The sequence below is a fragment of the Cygnus atratus genome, chromosome 11, assembly GCF_013377495.2.
Source record: "Cygnus atratus isolate AKBS03 ecotype Queensland, Australia chromosome 11, CAtr_DNAZoo_HiC_assembly, whole genome shotgun sequence".
Taxonomy (NCBI): Eukaryota; Metazoa; Chordata; class Aves; order Anseriformes; family Anatidae; genus Cygnus; species Cygnus atratus.
The window spans coordinates 1,920,789-1,938,222 of NC_066372.1; the positions used below are offsets into that span (position 1 = coordinate 1,920,789).

General features: G+C 43.0%; 1 protein-coding gene across 3 annotated transcripts in view; it reads right to left on the minus strand.

Moving 5' to 3' along the window:
* LOC118251697 (tropomodulin-2) overlaps nt 1–16,974 on the minus strand; it is a 34,754-nt gene extending 17,780 nt beyond the window's left edge. Inside the window, exons 1-3 of one of the 3 annotated variants that reach the window (XM_050712944.1) lie at nt 16,924–16,974; nt 6,127–6,332; nt 4,273–4,429 (exon numbers count right to left, since the gene is read on the minus strand). In XM_050712944.1, the coding sequence (XP_050568901.1) occupies nt 4,273–4,429; nt 6,127–6,252 (283 nt within the window). In that variant the 5' untranslated portion in view covers nt 6,253–6,332; nt 16,924–16,974. Of the gene's footprint in view, nt 1–4,272; nt 4,430–6,126; nt 6,333–14,025; nt 14,398–16,167; nt 16,489–16,923 lie in introns of those variants that run through there. The other 2 variants (XM_035554137.2, XM_035554138.2) reach the window with 2 other exon arrangements.
* Nucleotides 16,975–17,434: the final 460 nt, after the last annotated feature.

The window sequence follows — 17,434 nt, forward strand, 5'->3', positions numbered from 1 at the left end:
ACAGGAAGAAGGTGGCAAAACTTAAACAAACCGTTTCAGCTTTGGGGGTGAAAAGGCTGCCTTTGTCAATCAGAAAAAAAAAAAAAAAAGATATGTCTCTAACTAAACCCTAATGTTTCTATACAGAGTCTGGTACAGAAACTGGAACAGGAACTCATTAGTGTCTGTTCTAATACTTTGACCTTCTGAAAACGACTCTCATTATCACTAGTGCTGAGTATTGATACTGTGCTGGACACAGAACAACACACAAGATAGATGATCTCTGCCAGAGCAACTCTTTGGGTTTGCCCCAAAGTTCTCTGGTTCAATCATCATTTTTTTCCTGTTCCCTTTTATCGGCTGACTGAAAATGTTAGCATTTAATCACATACAAGCGTTTTCCCTTTCCCTTTCCAGCCACAAATAATAATAGCCCATTCCACTGGAGCTTTTCCATAACTTTGATGAGAACTGGATCAGATCCAAACTGAAATGGTTTGGCAAGGAGTGGAAGACCTTGCAGAAAACAGACAGTGGTGAAGAACTGAAATAGCAATCCTTAGAGCAATTTAAAAGGGCACGGTCAACTTTTCATATCTAATAATATTTCACAGTAGAACTTTTTTCAATTATGTTTCATTAGCATCATGTAGTAAGAGAACCACTGCAACAAAGCAGAAGCAGAAGTGTGGCTAATAGTATATGCCTGTATTACAGTAGTCCTCAGATCCTAACTGAGGGCAGCTGCACACACATTCAGTAAGAGAAAGCTTCTGGCCCATCTCAACAAAGAAGACAAGTGAAGAATGGAGGATTATTTTCCTTTCTGGAATTGGACAGATAGGAAAACTTGAGGACAATCACAAGAAAGCTGTGAGAAAACTGGGGACAGGTCTCAAGTGCTAATTTTGATCCTAGGACATAAAATTATCATTTCCTCCTCTCAAACCTTCTCTCCGCTGTGAACACAGTCTCATTCTCGTCTCCTTCTGTTATAACCATGTAGCATTGACATTGCTTTTTAACATTTTTTGCCTGAGAAATTAGCCAGCACTAGCCCTTCCTCTTTCCATCTTTTATTCCTGGACCACTCTGAAAAGGCTTCATAGTGATCTAAGTGCGATGGGCGGCTGTTCCAGCCTTGTATCTTAACTGCAGTGGGTCAGTCTGAACAACCTCGTTGGCTTCTATGTCAGGATTTCTGGAGCATCTATCTTAAGTAGGAACTAGTCCAAAAGTACATAAAATAAACACTTACAGGCTGCCAATCACTATGGCTACAATTATCAGCCCTAACTCCCTATCCCTCCATTGCTCATTAATAATGAACCCTGTTTGTGGGAATGGCTGATTAACAGCTGATTAACGGCACAAGGGTTCCGGAACGCCACCGGATCGTTTGCATGTTTGCATACCGCTCATGGGAGCGAGCACTCCCAACAGGGACATTCAAACCAAGTACCCACCCCTGACTTGTGTCAGAGGTGCAGGACTCAGTGCTCTGGAAGAATTGCTCAGTGGCCGCTTTGGGTGTGCTCCTGCCAGGCTGTGAATGCTCTGGCCCAGGTTCAGCACAAAACTTGGGTTTTCAGTGAAATTTGAGAGCCATCCCATACAGGCTTTAAACCTTCTTTTTGTACCGCAATTAATGTAGTAAGTTAACAAGCTGAAATGTGGCAGAGGGCCAAAACTCTAATGCATGCCATACGTTTGGTTGTTTTTGCCAAGCATTTCCAATCTCTCAAAACCATGATTACAATCAAAACCAAGGCAATTCCCTGTGTGACCAGCCCCCCACCTTGAGCTCGTATTTAACACTTCCTCTGCTCCAACCACGCTGAATATCCCCCTTAGCTCTGGAATTTGTTTTGGCTTGTTTTCTAGCACAATCAAAACCTTATGGTTGTGTTGAGCATATAGAGACCCACAAAGGCAACTGATTTTTGTCCTTCAGCAGCTGCTTGGTATTGCTTTTTGGTCAAGAATTCTCCAATAAAACATTAACAACAGAAAAAGAGAAACAGAGACACTAGAAAAAAATAATGATGTACCATAGACTGTTCTGGAAGGAGGAAATTTTAAATGCCACCCTTCTTTTCAGCTCATCATGGAATTTTCAAGTCAGTATCAGCTTTGCATGATAAACATAGGAACTGGTAGAAATGTCACTTAACATTTGGTAGAAACATCCCGCTTCCTAAATTTGGAAAAATAAATACTTTCCCACTGGAAGACAAACATCAAAGTACGAAACAGTGACAAAAGCTTAAACAACACCTGACATCTCCTAATCCTACCAACAAGCAAATATTCTCAGGTGGTAAATAATGCCAAATGGCACATTGGTATTGGCACCTCCCACATCTAATTATACACAACTGGTTGCACTTTGGAGCTGTCCCAGGACTTAATTTTTAACTATCACGATTACCATAAAATGAATTTGTGGCTATTTACATATGGCTACATTATAGTGTTGCTATAACATAAGAAATCATTTAACAAGTGTATATGTAACATAATTATATAAATATTTGCCAAACTGTAAATAAACTTTAGAGCCCAACAACATGCATAAGGTGAAGAATAAGCTTTTCCCCAAGAGATACTCTTCTGTAGTTTCTTATATTTACATGTTCTTACATATTTTAAAAATATAAACTATTTATCCTGGGATAATTACTCAGCTTTGGAAAACTACTATTAATTCTTAAAAATTAGCATATGGTGTCATATATTGGACATCTGGAAGCATAGGAAACAGGAAAAATGCTGGTTAACCTCATCAGAAGAAAACTCAAGTAGAATAAACAGGCCAGCCCTCAGAATAGCACTGTCATGGACAACACCAGGATTAGCTTTATACAGCTGCAGTGCCAGTCCCGTGGGTATACACGATTCCACGCACCATTGTTGTTTTTCGTATTTATGTTTGAAGATTGCAGACATGACTACAGTGCAAAATGGCAAAGTCAGTAAATATCAGTAAGGTGAGACCTAACTGAAGGTGTTGGCACAAATATGCAGAGGTCTGCAAGCAGTAACTTGTGCTGCTCTAACACAGTGGTGCGTAGGAGACTGGGAAAGGGAAACAATTGGTAATAAATCCACACCACAATAAACCATTCTCCTTTCTGTACAGCATGTGCTCGATCCCTTCTGCTACCTGCAGGAACATGGCAATGTCCCTGTATTTCTGCAGGGCTCAGAATCAACCCTATGAATAGGATTGAGCTCAAGTTACGGTGGAGAAAAATGGAGGTAAAAGAATATGCTGCAGGATAAAATAAAGCAGCCAACAGATCTAGCTGGAAACTGTCTCCTTTGTCTAAACCCATTCTTCCAAAGAATGAATGCATAACGTAAGGATTATAACAACAACTCTTGCCCTGCAAATTACATGTTATAACTTCAATAATGACATAGAAAGTAAAAAAATGTTGCACTTGACTTTCTTGAAATACCTGCTTTTCTTTCAGCAGGTCCCATTGAAACAACGGGCAGATAATCAGATGGCCAGAAATGGACGCAGGCATCAGGTCCTTCTGGAATGAAGGAGTGGCCTGAGGCAGGCGTTTTTATCCACTGTCCATAGATGAGGAAATGGTGCTATAGGAACACTCCTTGCTTAAAAGTATGATTGTTCTTGCCCTAAGGTTATCCTACCAACATTTGGGTGATTAGAATAAAGTTTTCCTGTTTTTCTCTTTCCTCCTGTAGCTGTAGGGCAAGGGGAAACAGAGGAGCTGTCTGCATGAATAGTATTAGCAGATGTGCTAGTAAACAAGTGGAAAAATACTTTTTTTTTTTTTGTGAGTGCATTCCCTGAGCTATTGCTTACAGTAATTGCAGGCAATACTTATTTAGAACGGCATCTGGTACTCTTCCTGCTAACCAGCTCCCCCAGCACAGCACCCTTTTGAGGCCAATGCTTGCTGTGGAAGCAGTCCCCATGAAGGCGCGAGGCCACCCGTGCTGCTCCTCCCTGCAGCCGCAGGCACCTGCTGCTCTGCAAGCTGCTGCCTGAACCCAGGAAGCCATGGGCTCCCAAGTCCACAGCAGCCTGACTTATACCGGTGGCTGGAACCACAGAGCAGTAGGGCAGGCCACCACGCTACTGACAAAGGCACCACTTCATCTCCTCCAACAACAGCACCACGCGTGGCTCGCGAGCCTTGCCCCGCACCACCATGGCCTCCTGCCTGCCTGGCTGGACGGGAGGGCTCCGCAGAAGGGCCCTGAGCGCTCGGGTGGGTCATAACGCAACCCCGACACGAAGGTAGGCCCTACCTTTCTTCTCCCCTGTAAATGGCACAAAGTCTTCCCTGTCCTTGTGCTCAAGCGCTTGCTTCTCCAAGTACGAAAGCAGGCGTTCTCTGTCGAAGGGACCCGTGGCGGATTTAGTGGTCTGGTCCTTCTGCCGAAATCCGGCTGGAAGCAAGGCGTTCTGTGAAGATGTGTGGAAGAGAAGGAGGGATGGAAATGAGATGAGGCAATTTCCTAAAGTCTTCCAAATTAAATTTCAGTGTTTTTTTTTTTCAAGTGGAACTGTTCTTTGCATGTTACTTCACATAACGCCCCTTGGCAACAGCAATAACACATAGTACCTAAATGTAGCCATCAAAACCAGGGGCTCTTCCAGGCTTCTCGTTAGTAACACCTCTTAATATTTTCACAAACCATACCTACAGTCATAACACCAAAGAACAGAGCAAGACCATAGCCCTTTCTGTTACGCATACTACAACCATAGAGTTTACAGACCAGGTAAATAGACTCAGCTTTCTCTACATTTTCTTCCCCTCATTTGCTTGTTTTTCCTACCATTTCTCTCTCTCTCTCGTTTTTTTTCAAAAATTCCTTTCATGCTAATGCAGATGTCCCTTGGACTTCAAAAATGAATGGAACGCACAGAAAGTAATTGGTGAATGATGTGGATGTCAGCTATGTAGAGTATGCAGGAAGCAAGTAGATGAAGTCCCACTTTAAACACGTAGCTGTGTGACCACGTGCTTGCATCCGTCTCCGGCAACACAGGTAGATGCATAATGCTTGCACATTTCTGTCCAGGAAACCCCAGGAAGGGATACAGGTACATGGACTTTGCAGTGCATATGCAGGCCGGACCACACATAGTAAGTCTGATCATGGCAAATAGCCAGCAAATTCAGAGTGTATCCAGTGAGCTCAGGACATTAGGCATTTCATCTGTGAATGCACAAACATGCCTGGAGTGCTACAAATTTACAGCATGTATGCAGCTTGGCCACAAATGAATGTGGCACTTTTTGAGATGCCACATACTTGAAAGCACCAGAAAATGGACTGTAGGAGTGGTAGTAGTGAGGGACGTGGGCAGCGTGAAAAGCCAGAACAATAAGGCCCACCCTTAAATTTCCAGGTAAATATGTGCTATAAATCTACAGGCTATAAATCTGTTGTTTTCTTCCAGAATTTTTTGTCACCAGAGTGAGTGGGTTTTATCTGCTAGTTTACTTGCCAATTTCCAAACTCCTACACCAGTTTGGAAGTTTTTGAGGTAGGTACAGTCAAATTTCCGACAAGAAGATCTGTGACTGTAACCTTGTTATTGTAGGACCGAGTGGTTCTGTGGACAGAGATCTTCAAGCTCTTTGTAACAGTGCTTTCAAATACCCAAATTATCCTTGTTCTCTAGAAAATGAGTTGTGTAGCTGAATCTTATTTTCCTTAATCATGCCTAAATTTATTCTCTTCAGCTAAATATATCTGTGATGAATGACATAGGCAACAGATTTCTGAAGTTCAAAAGATTTGATCTTCACAAGCACAAGCACACATTATGTTTGTTTGTTTGTTGCTCTGTGCTCAGAAATAGCAGCCATAAAAAGCTTCTCAGCATGCTGCAGTGTACAAACATGATTAAAGATTTAGACTGCAGACAAGCTTGTGTCTAAACAGACAAGGGATAGAGAAAGCATGGTGACTCATACAAAAGCAAGTAGCACATCACAGCAGAAATGAAACCAAAATGTCCCTAGCTGAGCTGCTCATCCTTTAGAGAATGCTGCCCCTCCTATAACAGTACAAATCAAAATGCTGCAGTGTGTGGCATTTATAACGAACAGCTTCTGCACTGGGAGCCCTCTGACACCCACTACTAACCTCAGGATCAAGGTCGTCAAGAACATGCTCTAGCTGTTTCAGTTCATCCTCCGAGAGTTTGCTTAGTATTTCGTCTTCATTGATATTCTTGTATTTCTCCAGCTCTTTTCGGAAAGGCAGAGACATGGCTCCTGCTGCACTGCTCAGCTGACGCTTCTCAGGATTTCAACCATGCAGGAGTATGGAGCTTCTTGCGGTTTCACTCACTGTTAGCAATAAAGCATTATGAATATCTCCAGTTAGCAGACACAGTCCTAAAGAGCCCGCATGCTGAGAGCCACATTTACACTTTATTAACAAAAACAAAGCAGCAAGATGGTCTGGCTCTGCTGAGGGAGCGTGGGGATGCGCTGGGCTGTGCAGCAGTATCTGAGGGGTGGGAAGGGATGGCACGGTTTGCTCGGGAACTTCACATGTGCAGTGGCAAACAGAAGCTTTGAGACCTACGTAAGAAAAAAACGGAAGCTTATCCTTTTCCACAGAGATAAATCTGTTTTATTTAATTTGCTTAGAAACAGCAGTATCTACTTGTTCTTTTGGCTAACGGCATGAAAAGCATCAGAGGAAAGAGGCAGTAACAGAAAACAGTCCAGCTCTGCCAAATGTTATGCCTGAGGTACCCAATCTTACTCCAGCTTTGCTGCAGGCTAAAAGCTTACCCACATCATCTTGGCTGGCTTTCTGGTAGATTTTGGCTACCTAAGCAGCTTTAGACTATGGTGGTTTGCAGTGCTGTTTCAGAAACTGTGGCTACGAGTGTGGTGCTTCTCATCAAAATAGGTCTTGCAGCGGGGATATGCTACTTGGAGCTCAAAGGATCACTTGTCATTCACATGGGCACAACAGTTAGTCATTGTCATGTTTTTTGTCATATGACAAAGAACTCTGTTTTTACTCTTTTTTTTTTTTCCTCTCCAGAATCAATTTTAGAGCTAGAATCTGCTGTAAGTGGACGGAGTGAAAGAGAATTAATGCATAACCAGGCACAGCATCAGCTGCAGAGTTTAAATGCGATACAGGCCCTCCCAAGTCTGCCCAGCACCCCACCCCGGCACCAGAGCTCTCCGAATTACATACAGTTTGCTGTGCAGTTTTACAGCTTAGTTTTTGCAGGCACAAATTTCAAAGATATGATTGATACGGAAACCAGCCAACTGGCACTTACATACGGCTTATCTATCAACCAGAATTTCCTTTGGCCAGCTCCTCCCTCAGTTGTCATAAGCTAACAAAATCCATGCAGGTTCTGTCACTCTTCATATGAGCTGGAAGCCTCATCTTTGGTTTTCCTTTTATTCAAAATCCAAATAAAAATGTTGCATTTACTTACAGATTCACTATTAAAATACTGAATATTGTAGCATATATCATTATCTTATTTATCATAAGACTAGAAAACAGCAGCCTATAGAAAAGGAAGAGCATAACTTGTAGAATTACAGATTTGAAAAATTTGGAATTATATGAATACCGCAAGGTATAATGAGCCTTCCCTTGAAATACCCAAACATGATATTCCAGGCAAAAGCATTATTTTCCCTATAGTCTCCATTTTTTCCTTATTACTGTTCTACTTATTATCTCTGTTTTCACAGCATGCCACTATTGTCAGGCCATTCCAAACGTCATGGTAGAATTCATCAGTTCTTTAAATTGTGAGTTTCCTTCTGGAAGTCAGTCAGCGTATGATGTTTTGCACAGTTACAGTAGTTGAGAAAAAATCTTATATTATCAAAATTCTACGATATGTGATGAGTGATCTATATTTTTGGGAAAAAAACAGTGAAAAGAGCTATTTTTATGTGCTTGGTGCTAAATGAGAACACTAGTTCTACATGCGTTCAATTAATCCAACTTATCAAAACTACTTGTTAAAAAATGAAAGTATTTTAATTAAAAGTGAGCAGTATATTTTTTTAAACTGTAAAAACAAATTCAGATGCAGCACAGCACTTCTGTACTAAAGCATCAGGCGCCTTCTCAAAGTTTCTGTGGATAAACTCGTTAAACACACAGCATTTCAGCTAGCGGTCATTAATGGGGCTGAAAAGTTTCTTTGAGGGGATTAGAGCTCCTTAAAACTCTGCTTAATGGTTTAAATGTTTATTTTATTGCAGTTTAATCGCATCCCTGGTAAAGACAGAAATGTAATCCCAAGGTCAGGTTCATTACATGGGAGAGCAGGAGCACACCGAGCTGCCCACGGCTGAGCCGAGGATGCCCGGTACCAGCAGCTCTCCCCAGGCTCTAGGGCGTTGCTCAAGCAAATCGAGGAAAGCAGCTATGAAAGGTTTTTCCGGCATCAACTAGACCTTGTATGGAATGGCTTCTGTGAAAAGGTTTGCAAAATTGAATCCGGACGCTAATGGCTATTTACTGCGGAGTAGGATTCGTTTCTTACTTCTTTGTGAACTCTTTAAGTGCTTAGCCACAAAGGGAAACATGTCAGGAGATGCTTTTCAACACGTGATGGTTCTCAAAACCATAACTGTTTCATTTTAACCATTAGGGAGAGAAGACGTGACCATGTGCAGCAGGGTTGCCCAAAGAGCAGTATAAGTCCTGACACTAAGTGTAGCAGTCTGCCTTCTCTCCCGGCACGAAGCACTGCGCTGGATAACCCTTCTTAGCGTCAGTGCTGCATGGGAGAGTTTGAATTCGTGGTTTTCTTCCAAGCATATGTTTGTGACAGAAATTCCTGCGATATTTTCCCTTTCACAACTGAATCTAATTCTTCAGTGACTGAACAAAAGCAAAAGACACCACTTATGGAGTTTCTTTGTCCCCAGTCCCTGCAGGTAGTAAAGCTTTTCTGGAGCTTGCCCCCTGCGCTACAGGCCGCTGGCAGCGCTGCTGAAAGGCCAGCCATCTCTGTGCGGCCTTCACGCTCCCTGTCGACCTTTCACCACCATCACTTTATCAGAAACCAAGGGAACGAGATAAATCTAACAAGTCAGCATCAATCAGTCTGGAAAGGAAATGCTGAAGTCTTGAGTTGACATACCCTGGAAATTGCACTCTAATGTGATGATGCTATCTCTGCCTTCCTAATTGGATTCCCTACTGTTAATTTTTTGTATGTAAACAGGGCCATATGCTGTCTGTGCAGCTCCTTAGTGTGCTTTGACTTTTGTGAGTGTGCACACACTGTTTACTTTTTACAGATTATATCCACTGGGCTTCTTTTGTTATGGTTACTGTATGACATAAACATACTCCAAACTGAAAGAAGCAATGGTAAGCAACCAGCAACTCCTAGCCACTGTTATTTTGTGCATGCAAAAGCAGATCAGGTGTCCCACAGAGAGGAGATGTTCAACCTAGTTGCAGAGGCAATGTGCTGGTGAATGTGGCCCTGCACTAGGGACACTGAGGGAAGCAGAATGAGGGCCATTGGTAAGACTGTGGAAGAGAGAATACAGAGAGCATGAAATAGAGGAGCACAGATTCCATTTGCTTTTTCCATTTAGTTTCAATACTGAACAACAGTATACCATGGGCTCAAGCACCCGCTGTCACACTGCAAAGCATGCTGCTAGATGCCCAACAGGTGAAGTCGATGCTGACTCGGGATAGCACAAAATAAAGTAGCAGCACTTCTGCTAATTGTGTGCTACTTTTAAATCTCTGTGGAGCACAGACGCTTCACAGTGAGCTTCAAAGACTCCATTGCTGTATTTTTGCCTTTGATTCCTTCTAAGGAAAGAAATACATATTTCTGTTTAACTTGGGGCAGGTTTTTTCTACCCTTGGCTACCATTGTGAGAATTCAAAATATGTTTTCAAAGACAAAAAAGATGTCATTACTCAGCCTGCATACGATCATTATTGCTGCATGTAGTCAACACCTGCTGTGATATAACTCCTCTTTACTTTGTTATGCTCCGTAAGTAGTTTTTGTTATAATCCTCCCATGCTACTGAAAGGGTTTTCTAGAGTAGCTAGGCTGTAGTTTCTGCTGATACCATAATACTGCCATAATTTCCTACTGCTGATACTGCTATTTCTTTTTGAGATGGAATCAGTCCTCTCATAAGTTAATGTCAGATGTTGGAGTGGTCCCATACTCATTTGCTTGGATGCCTTGAGAAGAGTTAGGATGACCTCAAATACATGACGTTCTGTGGACCAGAAGCTAGAAAGGCTTGTGCTTTCTAAAACACAGGCTATATACCTAGAAAAACATAGTATCTCAGAGGTCCCATAGTGATGAGAATGCTGTGATACAGATGATGTGAATTCCTAGTTTCTGATAGTGTGTACAAGCTAAGAATAAAGTTACATGGCAATGTGCACTTATTAAGTAAAAAAAAGATGTGCTAGATGGGAAATAATCCAATAGAGTTATTTTCATTGTTATAGAAAAAAATATTTTTAAAAATCAAATTTAAGAAATTTTTCTTCTTAATTCTGCAAATCATGGCACCTGTTACTTAGAAAGGAAGTCCTGATGCATGATCTGTTTTGAACTATCTCCATATCCACAGTGATGGCTAGTTGTGTTTTGAAAAATATCTCCGAAACTGATCTGTAAATGTGGAAAAATCCTTCACTTTCTTTCGTCTTAAGTAGATAAGCACAAAAGTAAGAAACAGGTGGAATAAATCCTAGGTTAAATTGATACTGGACCAAATGAATAGGATTAGGGCCATTATGATTAAGAGCAGTGTTTGTGCAACACAAGCAGATGTTCGGTGGAACTCATGCGATTGTTCTGCACCACCCAGGCAATGGAGTGCTCCCAACAACGTGCCTTAATCCAGTGCCGGGCAGATGATCTCTCTGCTGTCCAGGAACTGCTATGAAAAATAAGGCGAGGCTGTTGAAAGCTGAAACTTAAAAATATACGTATTTTGAGAAGTGCTCTGTTATTTGACATATAACTAATGTTTTTGTTTTTTTTTTTATGCAAATGTGAAAAGCAAGAAAGGGAGATGCATACTTGGAGATTGTGGTTTGTGGTACAACATTTCATTCTGGTTTAGAACTAGGCAATTCCAAAGTCTCAGAAGAGCTAGAAAGGGTGCATTAGGTCCAGCATAGCACAGAAGTATGGCAGTGATATACAGTGAAGCATTATGAGACTGGATTTTTTGTGTGTATGGTGAAAGTGGTATTAGCTACAGGTCCTGATGTAAATAAGAGGTACTAGAGAGATGAAATAAACTCATGGAGGTAGAATATGGAGAAGAGAACCAAAGAAAAGGATTTGGTCTTCTAGAATCCACCCAACTTTTCTTTTTCCCCAAAAAAACTTCTGAAGAACTCAACATAAGAAGCACTGAGCTGTACATTTTCAGTCACCTTTTCTAATTCGTTCCATCCCTGATCACTTGGTGGATCAAAATGGACAAACTGCTAAAGCATTTGTAGAACTGGGCTCTTCAAGAGGGTGTCTCTGGGGCTGGCAGGGGAAATAGACAGCACTGAGGTCAGGGCTGCCCTGGGGAAGTGATTACATTGCCAAACCTCTTATATTCCCAGACCAGTTAGCCACCATTTGTCAAACTTCAGCAAAAAATCCTGAACAATCATTTGATATTTAAAACAAACTTTACCTGAAGTGGGTTTCTCTGCACTGTTGTTCAGTAACTGACTTCTGTTCCTGACCACAGTTTTTTTAGAAATGCCCTTAACTTCATTTATTGCAGAAAAAAAATCTCACCCACCTGGAAATCCAGGCAGACGGCTGACCTCACCAGCTGAGGTGGTGCACATTTCACCATCAGACATCAAGTTCAAAGCAAGCACTAAAAATTTTCCACGTCTAACCCAAGACTACAAAAAGAGTTTTGTTGGTTTGTTTGTTTGCTTCCCTAAGTTAGAATCAGTATCTACCAATACAGTTTCTAGGTTTGCAAATTCCGGTCCATAAAGCATTATTTTCCTTTTATCCTGATTTACTACTAGATAAACACGCGAGCTGATTAGATACCCATTTGATTACTAAAATTACCACCAAATAGTAGTAGTGTGTTAGCAAGGATGTATTTCATCTAAAAAATGATGTGTGGTTCCTGGTTTTATCTTTGGCAAATTATCTCATTAAATTTTCATTTGTGTGTTTAAAACCTGTTTGGCAGAAAATGTCACTTTATGTAAATGCTTTTTCTCCCCAGGGCTAATCTAGGGCTAGTTCACATTCTGTTCCTAGCAACTGGTTTAGTCCCATAAAGAGACTGGTAAATAATTAACAATTATGTTGTCCTAATATTAGACTAGGCCAGAACCTTTAGGATGATCATTCAGTGATCAAAAACTCCATTTCATAATTGGATGAGTGTTCTGAACCTTGATTATGCTTATGCCTCTCTGTAGTTTACGTTGCACTTAGCTTCTTTACTGAGGGATTGACAACTCCTATTCAAATATAACATGAGACATCAGTTTGCTTTAATTGGAGTTTGATCATGCCCTTTATAAGAAAATAACCATCATGTAAATTGCAAAATTATCCATGTGACAGTATGGTTATTTACAGAAGATACAAAGAGATGCAGTCCCTTTGATTCAGATAACGTGAGAGGTTTTTCACTGGCGATAAAAGGAAGATGAAACACGAATGCTTCTCCTACTTCAATGCAGAATAAAGTTATATAATAAGTAATTTCTAATTGTTTCTAAAATAACATTAGTGATACTATTCATAACCATTCAAAAAAGAAAGTAAGTCCTGGGAAGGAACTAGTTTTCTTTACAGTGGCTGATGAGTTTATAACCTGTTTCTGGATGACATTATATTTTAGATCATAACCACTAGAATTGTTTCCATATAAAAAATTATAATGACTAATTAGGCATTGACTATATGATAGTCTGTAGACCACAAGCAAGTCTTACTAAAACACAGCAAACTTTAAATCAGTTCCTGCCTACAGGAAGACAGGACAACTGTAAGCTCTCCAGATACCGGTGAGATTGCTGACAGCACTTGAGCATGGTGCTCAGGCACTCCAGTGCTGTGTTAATGTGAGAAACAGGACAGAACAGAGGGGACCTGTCTGTGTGTTGTCCTGTCTCCTCCTCGGAGGTTCTCCACTGTGGTCTTACAGGGGTGAAGCTTTGGTGATAAAATAATGAAGCCATCATCTTCTATTTCTGCTCATTGTGACTGGTAACTGCAGAGCTGGAACAGAGGTTTCTTGCATCTTTAGAACTTGAGAGGTCATTCAGGAAATCCATGCACGGTGGTGCACTGAGGCTGCATCACTGCCTGGGCTGACTGATGGCTACCCCCAGCAGCATTCAAACAAAAGGCAGAACTGAGACCTCAACTCTTCCCTTCACCAGGCATTATATCCAGCAGCTGTTTGACTAGAATGGAGCCCCAAGAAAAAATAAATTCAATTACTTAATGGAATTACTTCCTAAAACACGGTCTGAAAAGCTTTCACTGGATATCTGTATTTCATTTTAACTACCCCTCATTGTTTTTACACAATTTGTTTTTTATATATAAAATCATAACAATATTAGTTAGTTTTTCTAAAATTAAAAACATAAAATAGTTACTGTCTGAAACGAAGGGTGGTGTAAAGCACTAGCCTGAAAATCCTGGAGAGCAAAGTCTTTTTATACAGACAAAATGGACTATGAAATGGCAGCTCCACCCAAAATTTGTCATCTGTGAGCTTCAGCTCTGATGTGACCAGAAACACCTTGCTGCTGAGCTGTCCAAGTGACTGCTGAGTGCTGGTCACAGAGATCAGATTTAATATCATTGTATTACCGCCAGTAGTGATGCTGGTCTGTTCTACGTGACAGTGTAAGGACCTATGTGACAGCAACTGCAAGGAAGCAGCCTCATTTTCTCCTGTGGGGCACAGATGCTATTTTTACCTCTTTCAATACCTTCCAGACTCTGCAGGTCTGATCCTGCCACAGAAGGTGCTGATTTACCTTGGAATAAGCAGTTGTACCTCCTCGGAGCACAAATGTTCCCAGCCCTGTGACACAGCAGCCTGTGGCTCTGCGGTCCCCAGACGAATATGGATGAGTCAGTTCCTGGATCATGCACATTACAGTGACAGCTGGGATGTTTAGACAGAAGTGTCTGCATCCAGTTAGGTCTCCCCAGTTTGTGCTGTGTGAAGAATTGTCATTCTTGTTGTCAGCACATCTACCATGAATGCAAAGCAAAGCACACGCTGGGGTCAGGAATTATCCCCAACGTGTGAAAAGGCATCAAGGGGATGCCAAAGGCCAGCTTCTCGTATCCTCACTGACTGAACACGTTTCTCTGGAACCAGCTCTTGTGACACCTTAAACACCATCAACCACACGAAAACCTCTCCATTTCACTGTCCTGTCAGAGGAAAGAAATGCCTTGTTTGAGGTCAAATGGAAAGTCTGCGGAATGGCAAAGAATTGAACAGTCTTCCAGGTATCACGCATTGGGCACCATTTCCTTTGGCTACTTGTCCCTTCTTCCATGGACAGTCTCGTTCCTGTAAGTGGATCTTTAAATGAATTATACATGCCAGGTGAAACAGTCACAGAGAGAACCAAAGGCTGGGTTAAGAGCACACACTACTGATCACAGGACAGATCATTGATAATGATCACTGTTAGATCATTTTTAAAAAAAAAAAACTCTTCTTGCATCCTTCCTAAGCTGTTTTTAGTTCTTACTGTGTGCAGAGACCTAGTAACTATCTTTTTTTTTTTTTTTTTTTTTTTTGCCTTCTAGCTGTAAACCAATAACGGAAACCATCTATGGTGTGCATGTCCTGATAGCTGAAACAAATAGAAGGAAACATACCTGGAAATACACTTTCTATTTTTAGAATAAAACAGATCAGACCAGTCCTGGAAAAGACAACACTACTGTTTGTTTTCACATGTTGGGAACATCAGCAGGAAAAAAGGATGCTGGCTAATACTAGGAGAAGTATTGTTCCACCTGTGCTGACAACAGATAGCAAATAGGGTGCTACTTTTCTATCAGTTCCCTTCTCAGATGCTCCTATTTTAGAACAGCAGCTGGACCTTCAGACCCAGCTGTTCCTTGAAATAATCTTAACATAGAAGGATTTTAGAAGTAAGTTACTTTTAAAAAGTAATTTTAAAAAGATTTTTGTAGCGTCAAATAATGATGACCAAATCCCACTGTTAAACAGAAACCTATGCTACACCTGCATGTTACATTCAATAGACAGAAAGTATGCATTCACCCTGCTATGAACCTGACGTATGCAAGTACATGTGGCTAAAGGACGCTGCCTGATGCCTCTTAATGCAAAACCCTGCAGAGCTACCACAGCCTTGGTCAAAAGGATACCCAGCCACAGGAAAACATCAAATTATGAGATTTGATAAGGAAAAAAAACACAAAAGCTTCAAAAAACTAGAGCTGATCAGTAACAGCCAGAATGCATAAACATTGCTTGCCAGAAGTTGTAGAACAGTGGAAATAAACAATAATAGTTTGGGAAGGGAAGAAAAGTTATGCAACAAAAAAGCAAAGCGCACCATTTTGAACAAAATTATTTAGATTGTCAAGATGAGAGAAGCTATTGGCTAAGTTCAGACAAATCCAGCCAGGCTAGATGAATGGGAGAAAAGATACATGTGGGACTTAGGTCAGCAAAGTCACTACATGACTCACATAACCTTACTCCTTTTCCACCTAATGGCAAACATTTAAATACCTATATATTTTCTGGAAGTTCAGTTAAGAGCTGCACTGCATACAGCACCACAGCAAAGGCAGTCTGTTAGCTAGCAAATGGGCGCAGAAAAATACCAAAAAGATGATAATGTCATCCGAATAGCAATACACGTATACAAGCTCTATACATCCCTGAATTTGAGTTTATTTTTCTAATAATGGTATACCGCTCGCAAGGATTTAGCGGAGACGATATTAAGGCCAGTTGGTCCCAGGTGTTTCTTTCCCATTACACGTTCCTACCTCCAGGGCAGAACAGAGGGAGTTCAAGGGCAATTTCTGGGAATACTCAGCCAAAGAGAAGCTTGCGTGTGATGGGGAATCGACAAGACTGCACCTACTTATTTCAAACACGCAACCCAGTGACTTACCGAAGGACTTCCTCTGCCAAACGTTTTCAAAAGCAGAGATGTACGCAGCGCATCATTCATGGTAGCAAAATACCTTGCTTCCAATTATTTTTAATTGATATTTGATATTGTTACCTCTCTGAATTTGTTTCATCCCTAATGACGTTGCAGTGTTTTCTCGTAAGTTTATTATTCCTTGTCATAGGGTAGCCACACGCATCTAACCAGTTTTCATTTACGTTCCATTGCTGTGCTCCTCAGATTTCTCTCCACATTTCCCATTGCTCAACGACTGCTTTTTTCCCCTGGCAAGAGAAATTCCCTCAAAGCTTCCACCAGAGCCAAGCCCCGTGTATGAGCAGAGGGGCTCCCGACGGTCCCGCACCGGGGCTGACCAGAGCGCCCACAACGGCTCTGACACACAAAAGACCCGGGCGGGCGGCTCGCGGGCGTGTAGAACAACGCCTTCTTTCCCTGTTTTATCGCATCGCTCCGTCATGTAACGCTCTCCTAAGGGACGCGAGCTCCTGGCAGCAACCACGCCCGCCCTGCAGCAGGGGCAGCCGCGACCCGCGGGGCTCCGACGCGCTGCGCTGCGCTGCCCGGCTCCGCGCACCGCGGGCGGCCCCGCTCGGCTCGGGACCGGCGGGGCCGCCGGCAGCCGGGGATGCTCCGGTGCCACCTCCCCCGGTGCCACCTCCCCCGGTGCCACCCCCCTCCCGCGGTGCCGCCGCCGCCCCGCTCCGCGCCGAGCCCCGCCGCTCGCCGCCGCCTTACCCCGGCCGTCGCCGCCTCCGCGCCCCTCCGCGCCCGGCGCCGGCGGCAGGTGGGTGCCCGGCGCGGCGGCTGCGCAGCGCGGCCCCGGCCCTGCCGGGCACGCCGGGACTCGTAGTCCGGCCCCCGGGGGGCCGCGGACACCGGGGCCGCCAGCCCCGGCCCCCCCACGGTGGGTCCCTCGCGGCCCACACACCCGCCCCGGCCACGTCTTTCTGCCCCCGGGCTGAGGAGGGAGTCCCGCCCGACCCTCCTCCCGAGCGCAGGTGTCCCCCTGCCTCTGACCCCCTTTGTGAGGTTCCTCGAGCCAAGGACCCATGGATGTGCCCTGGGTGCTCTGCTGGGTGCTGCGGTCACCCTGCCCCTCACACCTCCATATGCGGCCAGGCACGCGCTCCCCGCAGGTGAGCTCCCTATGGGTGGACGCGAGGCCTCGGCAGCTGTGCCGGATGGTTCTGGGAGCACAGGTAGGCATCAGGCCCTCGTGAGCACAGCCTGCTGTTCTCACACGCCC